The sequence below is a fragment of the Myxine glutinosa genome, chromosome 3, assembly GCF_964187855.1.
Source record: "Myxine glutinosa chromosome 3, kmMyxGlut1.1, whole genome shotgun sequence".
NCBI classification, from domain to species: Eukaryota; Metazoa; Chordata; class Myxini; order Myxiniformes; family Myxinidae; genus Myxine; species Myxine glutinosa.
The window spans coordinates 91,048,816-91,070,876 of record NC_136263.1 but is presented as its reverse complement, the minus strand read 5'-3'; the positions used below and the strand labels follow the sequence as shown (position 1 = coordinate 91,070,876).

General features: G+C 44.4%; 1 protein-coding gene across 3 annotated transcripts in view; it reads right to left on the bottom strand.

Moving 5' to 3' along the window:
- Positions 1-313: 313 nt before the first annotated feature.
- The window catches only part of PRKAR1B (protein kinase cAMP-dependent type I regulatory subunit beta), a 211,360-nt gene continuing 189,612 nt past the window's right edge, over positions 314-22,061 (bottom strand). For all 3 annotated transcript variants that reach the window (XM_078774248.1, XM_068110517.2, XM_068110516.2), the window contains exons 9-10: positions 9,134-9,215; positions 314-2,182 (exon numbers count right to left, since the gene is read on the bottom strand). In XM_078774248.1, the coding sequence (XP_078630374.1) occupies positions 2,010-2,182; positions 9,134-9,215 (255 nt within the window). In that variant the 3' untranslated portion in view covers positions 314-2,009. The remainder of the gene's footprint in view (positions 2,183-9,133; positions 9,216-22,061) is intronic.

Sequence of the window (22,061 nt, the reverse complement as noted above, 5' to 3'; positions counted from 1 at the left end):
CTTTGGCAGGAGCCTACGTTTAACACAAATCATCATTTATAACTAGTGGCATACACAAGTAAGGAGTCAGTCATAACTTTAGTTATATGGTGTTGAGGATGTTCAAGAAAATGGCGAAAGAGAGAAAAAAAACTTTATGGATTGTGCTGAAATATTCCACTGATCTTATACAACTGCCAAGTTTATCTCAGCAATGCACCGATGCAACTGTTTTGTGTCTGACTTAAGGGCAATATAAGAACAATGTGCTTCTCACCCTTGTGTTGTCTGTAGTCATTAAAACGAATTATTCCTTTTGATGATGCAGCCTCCATGAAGAGCAATCTTTTTATTGCCACTTGAAATTATAATCCAAAGTACAAGAGCTGTTACATGGGAACAAAGATCGCATACAACACCCAGAGTATGAGACTCCTGTGGGACCGTTTGGCTAGAGCATGGTTTGTGTGCAGAAACTGTCATGTACTTCAGCATGATGCCTCAAGCAGACTTGTATGAGACAGGAATCAAAATAAACCACGTTACCACTAAACCACAAGAGATCATCATCAAAACCAAACACAGCACACCCTGAACCCAGTGTGCAGCGGTCAAAAAGTTGAAAATACTATTGTAAAGCAGCATGCTATGCAGCAAGTGTTTAACACACGTTCACAGTTGTTAAACTACACAAGTATTGTACTTATAATTGACATAACACAGGCTAAAACATAACACTGTGACACATTTGTCAGACATAGAGGGCACATGAAAATATTTCACCAGTACGTGTCTTGTTGCATGATGCCATAGAATGTCTGGAATGGGTTTCACAAAATATAGCAGTGGAGCAGGAACTGCATCCACAAGCGAGACCAAGTTGCATAGTGCCAGCATCTTCTTTTGTGCAGTCAGGATGGTGATAATATCATAGCATTAGAAACCAGATAACGCATGGCAATTTGCAGGGCATCATCACGTGATGCAAATACATCATTTTGAAACCTATAACATAATATAAATACTTGTTTTATGCCACCGTTTGTGCACTATATTCCTGCGTAGTGTAACGGAGTGTAGTGAAAACTGCTTTTGCAAAGTTGTGATCTGTTCCTGCGAGAAGGTAAAACCGATTCCGAGCAGTAAAGCCTAAGGGAGTGTCAGGTGCTGCGACAGGGTACCCTGAGGGGTTGGGGGCACAATGCCCCAGGGACCTCAGGGTCACATTTCCTGTGCACGATGGAACGCAATGCAGCTAGGAGTGGAAGAGATTTGTGAGGCCAAGGAATGGCATAAGGATGGTGCGATGTGTTGTGACATGGCAGCTATGGCCATTGCCCCTGGCGTTGTGATTTTCTGGCTGGGCCAAATCGGAAAATATAGGCTTGTTGTGCGAGATTGCGCACGTCCGAGTTGCAGGGATTCCCGCTGCTCGCCGCACCAGGGCAAAGGTGAGGGGCAGTTCACACACATTTATTCCCATCCGAACCTGCTGCACTATTTCTTTGGAGAAAGGAGAACCTTCCACAAGCATTAAAAGAGCGGAACCACGCCTGGGGTGCTTCTACAAAGCACACTCCATCCTTCACTATAATCTCCAACATCTACAATGTATATCCGGCACTGCCCCTCTCCACAACCACCCCAACCCTCTCCCATTGCATTTTGTCTCTTCCCACAATACATATGTGGGAATCTGATTCTTCGTACACATGCTTGGCACTGATATGAAGCAAATTGCCAAGCAACGGAAATCCACAGCGATGAACGGTTTTTCTTTTCTTCCGAGCGTGACACACAGTCTCCTTAGAACCTGACCGACAAGAAGCAACTGCACCACACCCCCCGATCTGAAGAAAATGAATAAATGCACAAATACCAAAAAAAAAAAACGATTGAAATGTCTCAACCTGCCGTTCCTGAAGATTGCGATGACAGAGTGTTTTTAAGTGTTGTTGGATGGGGGTACAGTAGGAAAAGCAAAGCTTGTTGGTAGAGGAGGGGTTTTCAGAGGAGTGTGGCAATGTCTTTCAGACAGAAAGCGAGACAAAACTATTGTAGCGTTGGATGTTGCGTTTGAGGATGTCAGAGCAAGGGCCGAGGACACGCTCAAAGCGAGGCCGGTCGAGGCGCACACATTTCAAAGGTCCACGGGCAACCACGGTGGCAGCTCGTGGTCTATCCAGAAGCAAGGCTATCTCTCCTGGTTGGGGACAGAAAGGAATGGATTTGGTTGTGGGGAAGGGTGGGGAGGGGGGGGGGCAGAGGGGGAAAGAAAGCATTGAGGTACAGAGTCAATAGTTAAAGGTGTAATCTGAAACCAGAGGTGAATGCGCCGTGACGCGGCTATGAATAATGGTGGTGTCTTGCCAGCACAGGTGCTGTTAGAGGCTCCAAGCCCGTCTCCTTGTGCCACGTCTGTAACTGGTGACTCTACTCTAAGTGTTTGTCGAGTCGTGGCAAGGAAGTGCTGCTATCTCTTACTGCACCTGTGCTGTTGGTAACTCAAATTTTTGTTAACTCGGCCAACAGCATTCTTGTAAAAGGTAAATTAATGGGTCGTTCAACGAGAACGTTAGACTCAATGATTTGCAGCATATGAAGCTTTCATTTTTCAATTCCGATTGATTTATCTATGTTGTTGTCCAATGCTCATGGGCATCAATGCATCATCATTCACATAATAGTGCAAACACCATTAAAACCACAGACATGTGTTCATGTGAGGATCCACTTGCCTTTTTTAATTTTTGAGTGCAGTTTCTGTTTGAAGCTGAGACAAATTTCCCATAGCTGCCGCCAGCCAGCCCTGGCTTGCTACAGCTGCACAGCAGGCGATGAGAAATGTCTAATCCTTGTTTCAGACTGGCAGGGAGGGTGGCCCTAGCCGAGTTGTTTGTTCATATTTTAAGTCGGTTCATTCCCCTTGTTAATGGTGTTGACTTTACACCTCTGTTTCTGCCTTTGCACACGCAGTCATTTTCTTACGATTAAGTTGATCGCAACTGGATTTGTTTCAAAACTAAGGAAAACTAAGGAAATTATAGTGCCGGGCATGGCTATTAGCATTGCTCACACAAAATCATGCAAGTAGATATGCGGAATCCGAGATGACTTTCCAACAAAAAAAAGTAAATGTTCCTGTTACTTAGAGTTCGTTGGTTTTATTTCCATCTCTTCGAGACGCAGCGCGCATGCATTCTTGACAAGCTGAGCTTGAGAAAACACACACGTTTTTCACTTTTTGTATACAGAAGAAAAGATTAGGAAAAAAATAACCAAATGATACCATGAGAAAGAATTTTATATACTAAAAATGGTGTGATAATGGGTAAGTTGACTGAGACCATTTAAATATAAGCATGCCTGGAGAGCGAAGAAAAATATTGCAAAATGGTTCAAGGGATGATAATTAGAAAAGTAAATAAAAAAGAGAATAATCTGCATTTGAGGGAAGGGAAGAGAAGAAATGACCTTCAGCGAGCAGTGAGCTTGTAAGTAGGAGGCAGGCAAGGAGTGTGTTGGTCAATGAAGGTTTGTCACTCCGAGTGCCCCAAGATGCTCGTAAGCAAAATAATTTTAAGATGCCGGAATAGGAATAACCAAGAGGGGATGAAAGATTGAAATCTCAATTTATTTCCACTTAGACTGCAGCCACCCTTGTGCCTTGTTGCCCTGACGGGAAATGCAAATGATACTTTGGCCTTTAGACGATGTTGTTCATGGGATCTGGGCAAATCCTGTTCAGGAGTTGTGAAGTAGGATGCAAACAGAGGCATCTTGCGACGCTGCAACGGCTTTCTGTTACAGGAGTGAAAAAAATTTCAGCAGAGAGTGCAATTGTTTGCAAATTGGTCCAGATTTTTCCAAGGAAAGAGAAATGTTTATATAGACTAAGATAGGACTGAGCCAAGAATGCTGTCTTGGAAGAGATTGGCTGTGAATAGGAAAGTTTAGAAGATTTTATTCACAGCAACCAAGTTTGGAGGAGACACTCAATGGGAGTTACTGTCTGGGTGGCAATCATATCCTGAGAGCAAACAACAATAACCTACAAGCCATATTTAATAGGAATGCAACAAAAGAGGGAAGCATATAGCACTACATCCTAAAGATCAAAGGAGAACAAAGGAAAATGTTGAAGAACAACGGAAAAAGATGACAATAAAAGCTATTCTAACAAAAGTTAATCTCAAAAAGAGATAAAATATCAAATGACTTATTTACACATTACAGAAAATGATAGATTTTTATTTTTAATTCTAATCTGAAGCAAAAGTCAAAGACTTCTGCTTCCGGTTTCTCGAACGAGGTGGCGACTTTTGTTCTCTCCGGGCATCAAAAGTTAAGTTATTTTTCCATTCGTGTGTTTGTCAAATTTCCACTCGTTATTTTATTGTCATGCGTTATTGTTTGTTTCGAGTTACTTTTGGTTTGAATTTCCTGTAACTCGTAATTAATTAATCGTTTTCTGTTCGCTCCGCGTGCTCGGCCTTGTAGCCTGAGGCTTCCCCCGTTGAAGCTTGTTCACTTAAGTTCCTTACTTCGCTGTTTTGCTTGGTTCTTAGATTTTTCCCTTCTCCCCAGAACATCTACTCTTTGTCTAATGTTTTAAATCCCAACCCCCCCCCCCCCAAAAACCAAAAAAACAAACAAAAAAAACATTTATTTCCTTTTCTCCACGTCTGCTGTTTCGTGTGCTTCTGTCCACGTGTGCTGTCTCGCCCCGCCCCCATTATCTCCTTGCCTTCCACCTTTTGCCCTGTTCACGTGACTCATGGTTGTCCCTCTCGGCTTCCACTCCCCATCGGTATTTTGTGAATACTGTATAAGATTGTTTTTCAAGGCTTTGTTTAAATATTATTTAAATATGTTTAACATTTCCACTGCAATGTTTTATTCAGTGGTATATTACAACACACTGTTTTTCTTCCTATTTAAAAGGTTTTTTTCAATTTCCTCGTCAACTCATTCCACTTCAAAAAAAAAATTCTATCTCTTACAATTCTTCCTCACCACATGCTCTAAACTCACTTTCATTCCACCCCTCCTCTATCGTTCTTAAACGAATCTCGAACTTGAAAATTACAATAAACCCAATTTGTTATAAATGTTCGTCTTTCATTAATCATCCACTTTCTACACTCCCCCCTCCCCCCTCCCATTCAAAACTCCCCCATCACCCCTCCCCTTCAAAACTCCCCCCAAACCCTCCCCTTCAAATCTCCCCCCCTACCATCCCTATGCAATTCTCCCCCCTCTCCCCTCCTCCTCAAAGCTGCATCCTCCCACTTCGTCTCCCTTCTATCTCATACCTCCACCTCCCCAAACCTTCTACTTTCCTCTGCCCCCCCCACCCCCCTGAAACAACCCCTCACAGTGCCTCATCCCATCATCACCAAACCTTTTGTCCTCCTCATACTTCCCTTTCTTGTAACTCTTCTGTAATCTCTGACACACTATCAACTGCTCTCCCGACCTCCCCCTCTCATCCTTCATCTGACCCTACCCAGCCCCTCCCCTGTCCTGCACCCAATGCTCCCCCTCTCTCTTCATTAACGGTATGGATCTCAAACATCTGGGACCTTCGCTCAAACCTGATTGATCTCTCCATTCAGGTTGCTTCTGACAATCCAGACTTGATCTGCTTCACAGAAACTTTCCTCCTTCAAGATGTCTCTGATTCCTTAATATCTCTTCCTGGTTATTCCCTCCTCCTGAATGATAGACCTGAGCCTTGTCCTGGTGGTGGGGTTGCTATCTTTATCAAAAACTCTCTTACTCACTCTCCCTGCACTGCCCTCTCTCCACCCCACCCCCAGGAGTACCTCTAGCTATGGCTTCCTCTCCGCTCCCACCTTTTGTTCATATGTGTTCTGTAGCATCCTCCAAACAGTGATGACTCCATTTACATTTCGCTGTCTGACAACATGGACCAACTTCTATCCACTCATACCAACTCTCTCTTCCTCATCATGCCAGCTGGCTGGGTGTGGGTTCCTCTCTCACCAGCCATGGCATCTCAGCAAAGGACTTCTGCGACTCATTGGGACTGACCCAATCTGTCAATTTCCCGACCCGGATCTCAGTCAATGGAGTATCTTCTATTCTAGACTTGATTATGACAAACTTCGCTGAAAATGTCTGCTGCTCTTCTTCTGCTCCAATCGGTTCTTCTGATCATGTGCTTGTTAAAGTGGATATCTCTCTGCCATTCTCAGAGAGCCTCCTCAGTGTTGACGAGTCTGGCATTTCACTCAGGCCGACTGGCACGGTCTTCAAGCAGTTATAAATCATCTGGACTGGTCTCCCATCTCCACTGCCTCTGACATAAATTCCTCCCGGGAATTTTTCCAAAGTAGACTGCTCTCTCTCATGCACAGATTTATCCCATCTGGTCTTCTGTTGTCTTACCCTTCCTCCCATCCATGGTACACTGAATCTTGTGGTGAGGCAGTCACTCTGAAACAACTTGCCTTTGCCTCATGGAAGGCTAATCCAACTGAAGCCAATCTCAGTTCCTTCCACCAAGCTCGGAACAAGTGTGTGTCTACCCTCAGGAGTGCCAGGAAGCACTATTTCTCTACTCTCAAGAATGAACTCTCAAACGTGTCTCCTTCCTCCAAATCCTGGTGGCGTCTGGTCAAATCCGTTTCTGGTGTTTGTTCCCCCTCCATCCCCTCTCTTACCTCAAATGGCTACACAGTTGACATCGCACATGACAAAGCCAAATGCCTCAACTCTGTGTTTGCCTCAAATTCTTGTGTCCCAAACCCATCTCTCTTTGTTCCCACCTTACCCAGTCAAACCCAACTGCTCCTGGACTTTGTGTGTCCTTCTCTCCTGACAAGGTGGAGAAGTTTTTGTCAAACCTTGATTCTGATTCTGCAACTGGACCAGATGGCATCAGCCCTTGGGTCCTAAAATCCTGCTCTGCCGCACTATCTCACCCTCTCTTTGTTCTCTTCACCCTCTCTTTTGTTCAAGGTCATCTGCCATCATCTTGGAAATCAGCAAACATTACCGCTTTACACAAAAAGGTGCAAAAACAGACCCCTTGCAACTACAGACCAATCAGCCTGCTCCCAATTATCAGGAAAGTCATGGAATCCATAATTGCTTTGGATATCAAATCCATCCTATTCTCCAATGGCTTGATCTCCGATCATCAATTTGGATTCAGACCAGGTCATTCTACTCTGGAAATGCTGCTTCTGCTGTCTCAACAATGAATGGAGGTCCTCAATGCCAAACAGGAAATCAGAGCTGTCTCCCTTGACATATCAGGTGCCTTCAATATGGTCTGGCACAGAGCTCTTCTCACCAAACTCTCCTCCCATGGTATCCATGGAAATCTCCACGCATGGCTTGCGGACTTCGTCTCTGGTCGTAGTCAACGTGTGGCCCTGAATGGATTTCTCTCATCTCCCAATCCTGTTCAGGCTGGAGTTCCCCAAGGCAGTGTTCTGGGCCCTGTGCTTTTTCAGGTCTTTGTCAATGATCTCTCCGACTCTCTGGAAAATCCTCTCTATCTCTTTGCTGTTGACTCCAATCTCTGCCACTCCATTCCTCATCCCTCAGATCGGCAGTCTGCAGCCTCCTCCCTCTCTGCAGATCTGGACAAAATCACAGACTGGTCAAACAAGTGGAACATGTCTTTCAATCCTGACAAATCTCACACTCTTACTATGTCTCTCCGAAAAGTCTGACTGGACAACCCTCCCATCTACTTTCTCAACAATCCTCTCCAAGAAGTTCTGTCGCTCAAGCTTTTGGGTCTCACTATCTGCCATGATCTTACCTGGGAAAACCACATTTCCAGGCTGGCCTCCAAAGCCAGTCGCCGACTGGGCATCCTCCATCGTGTGAAGTCCTATCTTGGTACACCTGAGCTCCTCACCACATACAAGGCTTTCATCTGCAGCTCAATGGAATACTGTTCTCCCCTCTGGGCCAGTGCTCCTACCTCACACCTAGCTCATCTTCACGCTGTTGAAACCAAAGCTTTCAGGGTCATTGGAATCTCCCACGATAAAGCTAACTCCGAGGGCCTTTCACTCACTCACCACAGGCAGGTTGGTGGTCTTTCTGTGTTCTACCGCCTCCTCTCCGGCCTTGCTCCCCCAGCTCTCTCTGTGCTCTGTCCCCCAAATATTCCTACAGGTCACACAAGATCTGCCTGCAACCCTATTATGGTTAAACTGCCAAAATCAAGACTCTCTGCTCACCTTCACTCTTTCATTCCTCTTTTCTCCCGCCTCTGGAACAAACTCCTCCACTCTCTTCAATCCCACTCCTCCCTCCAGGTCTTTAAAACAGCTGTTCACCACCATCTCTTATGATGGTTCACCACCATCCCCCATCCAAAACCTTGATCTTTTCTACCCCCACTAATTCACGCCAGATCCACTTTTTTGAAATTCCAACTTCTTTCCTGGAAGTCCATGTGTTTTATACCTCTCCCACCTCCCCCCCACAGATATCTCGATGTCCCTGCTCTCAAATGTTGTGTTTGTGCCCTTCCCCCTCTCTCCCCATCTTGTCTACCACTCCCCTTGTTATATGTTTCATGTGTCGGTTTGACTTTTTGTGTGATTAATGTTAGCTCTTTCACGAGCTTTGACCTTGTACACAAAAAAAAAAAAAAAAAAAAAATCGCAAACACCTCTCATGTCTTGGACAATGGCAATCATAAATCAAACCCTCACCACCATCTTTTCCAGATTCCTTTTTATTTCCTCTCTTCACCATCTCCTTTAACCAGTTTCAAGGTAAAAACTGCATTTGATGGTTTGCCATTGCCAGCCCAGTTTTTTTTTTTTTTTTTTTTTTTTTGTATACAAGATCGAGGCTCGTGAAAGAGCTAAAGTCTCCATATTCTCATAATAAAGCTTTGTTGAAAACGTGATGACAAAGCTCAAATGGTTAAAAAAAAAAGTTACGGCCCGGACACACACACATACACACACACACACACACACACACACACACACACACACACACACACACACACACACACACACACACACCAGTGATTGCATAACCCCATCTCCCGCTACGCAGGGGACGGGCTAATAATAAAGCACTCGGGTGAAATGAGTAAGTGCCAAACATACATACTGAGATTATTGAGAAGCAAATTGACAATACCTACCGAAGTAGTCTGAGGGTCCAAGGCGTCCGACCTCCACAAACTCCTCCTTCTCCGAACGTCTTTGCAGAACGGCAGCTGTGCCCTGCAATACACACGAGGCCCAGCTTGCACACTCAGATTTTTGCATGCAGAACCGACGACACAACGCACAACCACAGAAAGCACCAGAGCATCGAATTTGTCCAACGAAGGTCGCGTGGGAATTGCCTCTAAATGAAAATCATCAGAAAATTTTCAACAATACCCATGCGAATATTAAGATGTTGGGTAACGGAATCACTGGGTGCTTTCCTCATTAATCCGTTTAATGGCTGAATGAAGGCCAGGTTTGTTCTGGGCAAAAAAAAAAAGTTTGAGCTTTTGGCTCGATTACAAGTGCTACTAAAAGTTGGCAGATCGTTATTCCTAATGTCTTTTAGTAACCGCATCTGTATGGGTGGTACTTGTGTGCACAAACATTATTAAGCTGCACAGGCAAATTGATGGTAAAATGAAGGATTATGACAAAAATTTAACTCGACCAAGATTATTGTTGGCACTCCACCTTAAAAAGCATTAAAAGTAAATCAGACAGTTAAAGTACAAACAACAAAAATAAATCGATATTTTTTTCCATAAAGCTGTCATTAGATTTATCACCAATGCAAACTCGAGCAACTCAGTTCGGGTCCACAGTTAATTGTTCATCCATATTGTAATCGAGCATCCAAAAAGTTCCACCTAATGACAAACAAAAGTTCAAAACATGGCCAAAAATGAATAAATAAATAAATAAGAGTAGAATGAGGCATCGATGCAAGTATAAAATAAATGTATAGATCTTATTCTAATCATTTTTTGAAAAATATATTGAACTATTGTGAGAATCTCCTTCGTATAGCGTTTTGGATGGTCCTCATACATGAGAATGAGGCCCAGGTTCAATTCTGTTGACCGTTTACTTAACCTGGCTTTTTATAGATCTCTAAAAGGCTGAACTCTTCCTGCCCCAAAAAATTAGCTGCTTTGTTCATATCAATGGTTTATACTTGTATTTAAATACTTTATTGGCGCTGAGGAAGCGCCTCTAGCGATTGACTTCCAGCCAGTGTAACGCTAATTCCTGTCACAGGAATTCTGAGATCATATAAGTGGGCGTGGCAGTTCCTGATTGGTTCGTGTTGGGGAACGCCTTCTCGCTGCCGACGTGACGTAAATTCGCGCACGCGCACTGGTGATTGGCGCTGAGGAAGCGCCTCTAGCGAATGACTTCCAGCCAGTGTAACGCTAATTCCTGTCACAGGAATTCTGAGATCATATAAGTGGGCGTGGCAGTTCCTGATTGGTTCGTGTTGGGGAACGCCTTCTCGCTGCCGACGTGACGTAAATTCGCGCACGCGCACTGGTGAAGCTTACTCGATCTTACTCGATCCCATATTACATGTACTTTCATTGCATACAAATTATACTTCCTCCTAGAAATTCCATGCCCGAACCTCAGCGCAATCCAAGAGGATTCACTTGTTGTTGTTGTAGACACTGAAAAGTATTCCATGAGCAATTATTGGCATGTTTCTTGCATGTCCTGTTTGTTCTCCATGACTCACACGCTAGCTCAAAGGTATTTGCACTCACCGTTGAGCTGTCTAACCTGGATTTGAATGTAGACATGGCTGTAAACTGTCACCCTGGTGAACATCGATGTGTGTGCCATCCATCATAATGACGTTAATCCGGAACCCGCCTGCCAACACTGGTCGTTATTGGATGTTGAGGATCTCACGGTATCTTTCCTGAAGAGTAGGGGAGGTATTGCTGGCACCCTGAACAAATTACAAATTCCTGCCTAAAACTGCAGGTAGAAAGTGGTATCTTCTTCTTGGATAGATATACCATAACATCAGGTAACACCGCTTGCTATCTCAGTGGGGTTGTTGTCTGAGCAGCAGCTACGACACTACCAATACATTGAAATTCCCAGGTTGCTTGCATGTCACGTGTCTTCACAAGCCTCTTTGGCTAAGATTGACAACCATAATAATGATTGTGATATCTCCATTTACTAAATGAGATAAAGACACCACTGCTTTGTGAACACAATAATGTGGTATTGCACAATCGAAAATTTACCTATAAAGGTAATGATCGACTTTTCATAAAGTTCCGGCAATAACTCGTAAAGTTCCATTCCTATATTTGCATCACTGGAGACATTAAATTTAGCCTCTTATTCTTTTCTACTGCTATGATTTTATGGTCCAATGAGCTCGTGGATAGTCACTGCAGGCTAACAACCACAAAGTAGGCTCCACTGTCGGGCAGATGCAAGCCAGCATTCCATCTGCGAGCATTTCGTCGTGAAAATTAAAGATCCCACGGCATCTTTCGAAAAGGGTAGGTCACCCTGTCCTAATTATAAATCCCTGCTCTAATTTAAGGAAACATTGCATCAGCAGCCAAAACTTTTGCAACCAGCAGCTCGAAATGACAGTGACGTTAAGTGATGGTAGCCACTGGCCATTTAAGGAGAACTGAGATCGATGTTATAGGACATAGGTCATTGTCAGCAAACCTCCACAGTGTGTAAGGAAGAGGATTTTAACACACAAGAGCAAGAACACAGACAAGTAGTTCCCAATATTCGAACTATGAGTAAGGTAATCCCAATAATTTGAAATAGGAGTAGGGTAATCGTAATAATTATAATTATGAGTAGGGTAATCCCAATATTCGAAATATGAGTAGGGTAAAACCCAATAATTTGAAATATGAGTAGGGTAATCCCAATAATTTGAACTCTGAGTTGGGTAATCTTACTATAATTCACCAAATGTCCGTCTGTCCGTTCGAAGGTACCGCAAAAACGGCTCAACCGATCGCAACGATATTTTGGGTGGGTATTCCTGGGACCCCTGGGAGTAAAATAGGCTATATTGTTTTTCCAATTTTTCCAATTTTCCAGTTTTTCCAAACGCGATGGAATAATATTTACCGATATGAACAGTGATGTGGCTTTTATTGAAATTCTACAAATACTGTTTAGATTTTGATGACAATTATGAACCTGCCGCGAATGCGGAAGTGGACAGATGACAGCAATGTGCAGGTTTGATAATATCCAAATACAACCGTCATTCAATAGTAATGTTAAATCGTTAAACGTTAATTGTGTTAATCGTTTTGTTAAAGTATCAATTGATGATTGGAATTGAGTGAATACAATTACGATTTTGAATTCGTAATTGTGTACACCCAACCGAACGGAACTTCACATCAGGATTTAAATATTTGTTTATGTCACGAATGTTGTTAAAAGTTTATTTTTTATATTAATGTTATTTCATTTGTGATTGGAGTTATGCTATTTGGAATGAAAAAAGAGATATCGAGTTCAAGTGAATGACGAAATGTCGTGACGGCTTCTACTTTCTAAACGTGATTTCGCGGATCGCCATATGCAGATTCGCCATTGACTGGGTATGGAACAAACGTACCCGTTTGTTTGCCAAAGGGTACATTTTTCATGGAAGTCCTTCACGAACTTGCTGTCCATGTCTGACGTGTGACAAGGTGCTACAGGAATGTGGAATTTATTGGTTTCATGCTTTGGTATTCGCCGTTTCTGCATTGTCTGTTTGCTTCTGGCTTCCCACCCGTGCATAGCACGGGTACCTCACTCGTCCCAATAATATGAACTATGAGTAGGGTAATCCCAATAACCTGAACTAAGAGTTGGGTAATCCCAATAATTTGAACTATGAGTAAAGTAATCCCAATAATTTGAACTATGAGAAAGTGAAAATTCGAAAGTAAGAAAACTGAAAAGTAACTTAATTTACAACGGGGTAAATGAAGCAACATTTGTATTCAAGGACTTGCCCAAGATACACATATGGAACTTTGAACCAATCACAACTTTGAACCTCACTAAAGTAACGAGATTTTTTACAAGCTCGTTGGTTCAGTTAGGTTCATATTTACAAATCCATATTTACAAGTAGCTGAAAAATTTCAATCTAATGCAATTAGTTTTGTGTTCAAAGTTTAAAATGAGTGTGTCAGTGACTCAGGATGATTTAAAATAAACAAGTGAAATCACATATACACCGTTTGTTCCTCTTTACTCCCGCTTGTGAAGTCACTTTTTTGGATACAGAGTTAAGGCCTGTGGAAGAGCTACACAAAGAATGGGTCAGGATTCAACAGAAGAAAAGGAATAGCAGAAAGAGAGAGGGGTTGGGACACCAACAGCAGGATTGAGGGACAAAATAGAGGGAAAATGATGAATAAAAGATGTGGGTAAGAAAACAGAAAGAGCAGAGGATGCAAGACCGGAAAGGATGTGGTAGAAGTCAGAGACCACCAACCAGTCTGTATTCGGAAAGTGATAAGCCCATAGACTGAGCTACGTACATCGCAGGAGATTCCAATGATCTTGAAGGCCTTGATTTCCACAGTGTCAAGCTGAGCAAGGTGTGAGGCAGGGGAGCCAGGTCAGAAGGGTGAGCAGTACTCCATCAAGTTGTGGATGAAAGCCTTGTAGGTGGAAAGGAGTTCAGGTGTGCCAACGAAGGAATTTCTATGACACAGGATGCCCAGTTGGCAGCTGGCTTTGGATGCCAACATTGAAATGTGGTTTGACCAAGAAAGATCATGGCTGATAGTGAGACCCAGGAATTTTTTGAATTTGTTGTTGAAATTAAAAAATCTTTTCGTATCCACATACAGTATGTATTTATTTGGTTTGCAGTGGAACAAAACAAAAAAAGCTGAATTTTTTTTTTTTCTAAACCGTAGCTTATTCCACGCAGAAATCCTAAAATGACCTGGACAATAATATTGGAACCTTTTCGAAGTTGTTAGAAATAATTAGATTTCAAGCAGGTGATTCTCCTATACTTTGGAATTGAACTCACCTGTGGTGAGTTGCAGGTGCCTGTAATATATAAATCACTCATTCAACCAGTTTGAAAAGAGAAAAGGAGTCATTCTGCAGTTTTGTGTCACTGTGTGTACTGCACTGAGCATGGAGAAAATAAAGAAAACCAGAGAATTGTCTGAGGAGGTCAGACACAAGATTGTAGCCAAGCATGGACAATCTCAAGGCTACAAGTCCATCTCCACAGACCTTGATGATCCTGTGTCCATTGTACTCGATGTTATCAGGAAGTTTAAGGCCCATGGCACTGTAGCCAACCTCCCTGGACGTGGCCGCAAGAGAAAACTTGATTGAAGATTGCAGCGAAGGATTGTTCGAATGGTGGAGAAAGCACCTCGATCAACTGCCAAACAGATTAAAGCTCACCTTCAGACACAAGGTACGACAGTTTCAACTCGCACCATCCGTCATCAACTGAATGAAAGGGGGTTATATGGTAGTAGACCCAGGAAGACTCCACTGCTGAGAGAGAGACATAAGAACGCCCGACTAGAGTTTGCCAAAACACACCTGAACAAGCCAAAATCCTTCTGGGAGAATGTCCTGTGGACAGATGAGACCAAATTAGAGCTTTTTGTGAAGCACATCATCTCTATCTTTACAGAAAACAAAACGAAGCCCTGAAAGAAAAGAACACCTTCCCTCCAGTCAAACATGGAGGAGGTTCAGTGATGTTTTGGGGTTGCTGTGCTGCCTTTGGCACTGGATACCTTGAATGTGTGCATGGCATTATGAAATCAGGAGATTACCAAGGCATTTTGGAGCACAATGTTCAACCCAGCATCAGAAAGGACTGTTCTGAAGTGGCCAGCAATGAGTCCAGATCTAAAATCCCATTGAACACCTGTAGGGAGATCTGAAAACAACAGTTGGGAGAAGGCACCCTTCAAATCTGGGAGAACTGGAGCAGTTTGCACAAGAAGAGTGAGCCAAACTGCCAGTAGTGAGGTGTAGGAAGCTAAGTCATTCATGGCTATAGGAAGCGCACGACTGCAGTTATTCGGCTACCAAATATTAAGTCTCGGGTGTCAATAATTTTGTCAATTCCATGTCTTTTTATTTTCTGATTTAAAAGGATATATTAAGTTCTGAATCAAAACCAAATGTTCTGTAATATTAACAGTGAAATAAAGAATTGTGGAGACCAAATACTTTTGTCAATTTCAACTTATTTTTAGAGAAAATTGTGAGTTATTTGAAAAAATGTGCAAGGGTTCCAATACTTTTGGCCACGACTGCAAGAGCAGCAAAGCAGGTTTTTAGGACGAGTGAGCTGATGCCATTTTGTCCAGTTGTAGAGTCAGAGTCGAGGGTTTCCAGAAACTTCTCCACCTTCTCAAATGCAAAAGACAGAGTCCAGGAGCATTTGGGTGTACCTGAGTAAGGTGGGCACCGAGAGTGAGGGGTTAGGGACAGAATATTTGGAAGCAAACACAGAATTAAGGCATTCAGTTCTGTCATGAGAGGAGTCAACTGTGATGCCATTTGAAGAGAGGGAAGGGATGGAAGGAGAGCATAATCCAGAGACAGACTTAATAAGGCACCACCAGGTTTTAGAGGAGGAAGACAAGTGTGAAAATTCAATCTTGAGGCTGAACAGTTGTTGTTTTCTGTCTCTCCTGAGAGAGACACTTTTTGTTGGCTGTGTGGAATGGTCTGAGATTACCTTTGGTTGGATTTGCTTTGCAGGAAGAGAAGGCAAGTTGTTTTGAAGAAGCTGCTTCACCACAGGAATCAGTATACCATGGGTGGGAATAAGGTAAGGATAACCGAAGAGCTGACCTTCCAGAGTAGGTTCAATCATGATCCTCCATTCAGTGATCCAAACAGGTAGTGCACCACCATTTCAAGTCATCCACCTCCACATCAAAGATCTTTTCTTTCCCCATCAACCCTTCATACCTCAACCCAATTAAATGTAGGTTACTGTTTCCTCCCCTCTTCTCTCTTCTTTTTTCTTGCTCATTCATTCCTTTGCTTGTTTTGCACAACTGCGGCACCACTGCCCCAATGTAAGCACCTTGCCTCCATAACCTCCAACAGCTCACTCTTCTGTGACCCTCAATTTTATAAACGAAAAGTAACCATTCAAACTGCAGGCCTGTGAAAGAAACACTTTGTGGAAAGTTATGCCAATCCTACACACTATATGAGTCACCAACCCCATCTAATGGGGCATCATTTGGTAATGAGGTAGCTTCATAACCTAAATTATTAAAGGAAAAGAACCTCTCAGCAATCAAATAACCTTCTGTGATGGAGGAGCTACATACATATTATCAAGGACATGTAAATCACAAGGAGGACGTTGGAGATAAGAGGGTACAAATGTACAAGAAAATCTGCAATTTAATAATTTACAAGACAAAGAGAACACAACATTAGCATTTATTGTCCATTATCCCACATGAGAGATGTGCACTGGATAGAAGCCACCCAATAATATGAAAATAACACTTGAAGATAAATATACCATGCAGAAAAAGAATAGGTAATTCAAGCACATAGTATACACCAGGCAAAATACTTGTTGGTCAAAAAAACTTTTGTCACTTATAGAACAATTTGTTTATCATATTCGTTTGTTATAGAATATCCAATGTCTTGGAAAAAGTAATGGGACACTTTTCCAATTGTGTGAATTGTCCACATGTGCACCTTATTTGGATATCTGTCAATATCATCAATAAGCTAATATAAAATATCAGGGACCTCTCATTGCTCAGTTTCAGAGGATGATGCCCCCGAGGAAGGAGTTAATGGAGTTCCAATTACGAGGAATGGTTATTCACTTTCAGAGTGAGCACATCCATTACAATGGTTTCAACTATCCTAGCTCTTTCTGAATCAACTGTCAGGAAGATCATCCAGTGCAGCATTTCCCAACCTGGGGGAAATTTTAGGATTCCAGGGGGGAAACCTATTCCAAGGGAATTACAATATTAGCATTCGTGTAATATTGTGCTTTAGTGAATAAATCTCAAATCTTTAATTATTTTGTACTTCGACTTTTTACTTAACATAAACATTTATAACATCGTCGGTAAATAAAAATTTATATACAAGAATTTTTTAAAATAAAATTTATATGTGTGAGTGTGTATGTGTCTGTGTGTGTGTGTGTGTGTGTGTGTAGGTTTGTATGTATGTGTAGGAGTGTGGGTGTGTGTGTGCTGCTATATTTTAATGTTATTTATTATGTTATTTATGTTATTAAGCGAATAAATTTTGTGTTTTGGCCACTTTTTTCCTTATGTGTATATATGTGTATATATGTATGTATGTAAATATATATTGTTGCGGATATGAGGACTGTATTTTTTTGATTGTGTGTATTATTATTATTGTTTATTCTGCGCCTCCTGCCTCCGGAGCTGTATAAAGGTCAAAAGGGCGTCCCATAATTAGTCCATAAAGCATCCACACCACAGCCAATCATAGAATACCCCTGTTCAATAGTTATATCTTATTATGTGTTTTAGGGTAAGGCTGTGTCTCCCATTAATTGAAATACTCCATTGCACCAGTGAAAGAGATAGATTCCCTTCATTCCCACTCCCAAAACTTCCATTCCCCCTTTTCGTCAATTGCCATTCACATTGCCAACTGCATTTTGGGCGGTTTTCTCTTCATTCGCCATTGACCACGAGGCAGGGTTGGGGAAGAAAGGCGGGTCCCCACCTCGTCATAGAGGGGAGGAGTGAGTCAGCCCCACTCAACCAATCATGAACAAGGGGTTGGACTTGGAGAGGGTGTGGAAAGAAACATCGAGGAGGTTCGCGAAGGTTGAGGGGCGGGGCCTATATAACCCGCAGGCAGGGCGTGTCCAAGGGAGATGAGCTTTGACAGAGAGACGAGAAGAAGTCCAGGGTTGAACTGCAGCTCGAGCCACCGAAACTGCACTCACTGCAGCTCGAGCCACCGAAACTGCACTCACTGCAGCTCGAGCCACCGAAACTGCACTCACTGCAGCTCGAGCCACCGAAACTGCACTCACTGCAGCTCGAGCCACCGAAACTGCACTCACTGCAGCTCGAGCCACCGAAACTGCACTTGCTGCAGCTCGAGCCACTGAAACTGCATTTGCTGCAGCTTGAGCCACCGAAACTGCAGCCACAGCAGCGTGAGGCCTGGACGGCAGTTTGGAGCAGGGCCGCGAAGGAGCAGCGGCTGCCCACGAGTCGATCAGCTGCAGAACTAGTTGGACCTCCCTATCCCGCCAGCCATCCATCTCCCGCCAGTCCTATCATCATTCCCCGCGTGAGTCTGTCCTTGTTTGTTCTGTCCCTGGGTTAATTAAGACTGTAGGTAAGCTAGCGTTGCACTGTGTATCTAATCTCGTCTGTAAATAAACGTGACTGCTTTCTTCTTGATTATATGTGTAAATAATAAATCCAATTACTCTTCTGTACGTCTTCTCGTCTTATACCTTTTCCTCTTTGTATTCGGTTGCTTTAGAGTTTTCCATATTGAGCAGCCGCGGAGCGATACGGCCAACGTTTGGGTGGAATCGGGTTCTAGTCGGGGAAAAACTGTTCGGTCGCGGTAATACCACCGCTCGGTCAAAATAACATCTTTAACCGCGTCCGCAACAATTGGTGTCGGGGAGTGAGATACGGACCTGAAGTGCGCTTAACGCGCTCAAAATTACAAGCTGCTGGAAATTGTTTTGTTTTTAAAGGAAAACCCGAATTTTGAAATCGCGCCATGGCTGGTCAAGGCGATCGGATGCCGGTGGGTGAGCTAGAGGAGGGGTTAGGAGTAACCCAGGATCAGAGGGACGAAGTAGAGGAGAACATTGGCAATGTGGTTGAGGGGGTATCAGACGCACAAAATGGCGCTCTCGCGCACGAGGTTACGGGCGCGCAAAATGGCGCCTTGGCGCATGCGGTTACAGCGGCACCAAATCTGGCGGCGCCCGTGACCGTAGCAGCACCGGTGAATTGGGACCTCTTTATGATACAAATAAGGGCGCTCATGGTCCAGACAAGTGAAGACCTGAGGAAGGACTTGGGGAACCGGATGGATGCTCAGGGTGAGCGGATAAGGGACGAAGCGAGGGCTAATAGTGAGCAAATAATGGACGAAGCGAGGGCTCAGAGTGAGCAATTGGGGGTAATGAGGGACGAAGCGAGGGGTACCGGTGAGGGATTAGAAAAAAAATTTGAGGGGTTAGACAATGGGATAAAAGAGGTAAAGAATGGGTTAACAGGGGTGGAAAATAGAATGGCTGCCCAGGAGAATCAGTTAGAGGGGGTGAAAAATGGGTTAATGGGGTTAGAAAATAGAATGGAAGACAAATTGCGGGAAATAGGGGAGCAATCCGCCCGGGAAATCGAACAGATGGGGAACCAGATAGAGGAAGTGAAAGTCGGGTTAGAAAGTAAATTGGATGCTCAGAGGGATGAATTGGGACAGATGAGGGTAGCATCTACAAAAGAGAGGGAGGAGATGAAAGAGGAGATACGACGAGGTGTAAGTAAGGAGGTCTCGGGGGTACGCGAGGAGGTAAAGCGAGGTGAAAAGCGTATAGAGAAAGAGGTGAGGAATAATACGGCTAGGTTACAGGGGGGAATAGAGGGTCTGATGAAGGGAGTAGAACAGCTGACAGTGGGACAAAAAGAACTAGTGGAGCAGGTACAAAAGAACACTGCGGTACTAGGAGGGTTAAAGGCGACACAAAAAGAAATTAAAAATGACTTGGTAGCGACACAGAAGCAATGTCAGATGGTACGTGAGAGGGACTGACAATGAGGTTGGACGAGGTGACAGAGATAATGGAGACGAAGGACCGGCAGGTGAGGACGCACATAGAGACGGTCAAGGTAGCCTTAGAGGACGAACTTGAGGAGACGCACAGTGAAATAAAAGAGGTGAAGCAAAAATTAGAGGAAGTGGAAGAAGAGGTGAGTGAAATTAAGAAGAGACGGACAGAAACTAAGAGAGAAATAAAGGAGGAGGTAATGGAATTGGTACAAGGTCGGTGCTCAACTCATGATGTGATGCTCACTAACCAAATATAGAGTTTGCAGGTGGCGAAAGAGGTGCGGAGACGAGGTGCCAAGGTGAGTGGCGATATACGAGGAAATGTACATGATGTGAGGGGAGCTTCAGTCGGCTTGGGGATTGATTTGGATCCGGGTGTTCGTGAAAGGCCGTTGGTGAAGTGTGCGACAGGTCTGGTGTGCGAAGAAAGAGGTGTGCGAGAATGTCCGACCATGGGGTGTGTGAGGAAAAAGTGCGCACCGAGGAGCGAGTGTGCTGTCGAGAGTGAGTCGGTCGTAAAGCGTGTGCAAGGGAGCACATGGAAGCGCGTAGTGAGCAGTGTTACAGAGGATGTAACGAAAGAGTGTACGCCTGTGGTGAGTGTTACGGCGGAAGTAACGGGAGAGTGTGCGCAAGAGTGTGCGCGAGAAAGGTGTGTAACGGACAGGGGCATGAGGAAAGAGTGCGCTGTCGAGAGTAAGGGTGAGTGCGCTGTCAAGAGTGGTGGTGAAAGTAGTGAGAGTGACACGGAGCGTGAGTTGGTTGTGACAGGTGAGCGAGGATGTACACCTGGAATGGAAGGATGCACACCTGGAATGGTAGAGCGTGTGTGGGAATGCACACTTGAGTTGGTCGTAAGGCACGTGGTTGGGTGTGCGAGTGAGAGCACACCTGTGATTGTCACAGAGGAGGTGACCGAGGAGGGGGCGCAAAGAGGTGTGTTGGTGAGGTGTGCGAGCGACGAGTGCGTGCAAAGGTGTTCGGTGGTCAGGTGTGTGACCAAGTCTGTGAGCGGAATGAGTGTACCGAGGTGTGTAAGAGAAGGTACGACGAGGAGCATGGGAACAGCTGGATGTATGAGCAAGAAAGGGGTAGCGTATGCGTGCAAGCATGCAGGTGAGGCATCGACGGTAACCGGGTTAGCGGTTAGAGCGACTTATAGCCGAATCGGGCCCTCGGTGCGTGCCGGGCTTCGCGTGCCGCGAGAAACAGTGGGGATCCGAGCCACGGCGGGTTCGAAAGGACCGCCGTACGCGATCCACGCTGGGCCTCGCTTGGAACGGCCGCGTCCGTGCTCCACTAGGCGGAGCGGGCAGCCCGATAGGAAGGGTCGTCATGGCGACCACTTTTTATTGAGACGTTCCGGCAGGTCGAGATCGGGCAATTGGATGGCTCCGCGCCGAGGTGGTGCGTGGGATCTCGGCACGGGTAAGCTCCCGTCCCTGCACCGAGTGCCGGACGCATCCAGCCGCCGGCACCAAAGAACCCGCGTTCATTGCTCGGCTGTACGAAGCCGGGCTGTAGACGTGAATTGGGGCACCGAGAGGATCTAATAAGTAGACGGGTGATGAGGTTAGTGTTTTGGACCCAAAATTAGAAAAAGGCGAAATTTGATGATTGGTACGGTGATTGGCAGATGATTGGCAAAATTTTTGATTGGCTGAAATTTGGTGAGCAAAATTGATAGTGGGACGTCCCCCATGTGATGGGATGGCAACTCTGTCATCCCTCACAGGGGGGGGGCAAAGGAGCACGAGTTTATGGGGTTGATGGCAGTGAAAACTAGCCCGGGTGGGTTAGGATATTGTGTGTAGGGCCCTAGAAGATGACATTAGGTAACGTTAAGATTAGTTAGTGACAAGGATACCTGCAGTGGGGACGCAGGTAGATTAGTGTGGATTATAATGACGTGGTATGTGCTTAGTTTAAAGGGAAGATGGGGAGCACTAAGTTAGCAGGGCAACAGGTAGTTCAGATGATGCCGTGTGAGTGTTGGAGGTGTATAGAAGTGTATTGTGAAAAGTGTGTGAGGAACAGGTGTGATTGCACAGGTGTGCAACTGAACAGGTGGACGGAGCAGTGTATGAGTGAGTAAAGGTGATGGGTGTTGTGTTGACCAAATGGTCCAGGAAGAGGAGGAGGGTGGAGGTGGCACCAGGTGTGAGTGCACAGGTGTGCACCAACAGGTGTGTGGAATACATGGGGTATGGAATATATGGAGTATTGGAATGGATGGTCGTGGAG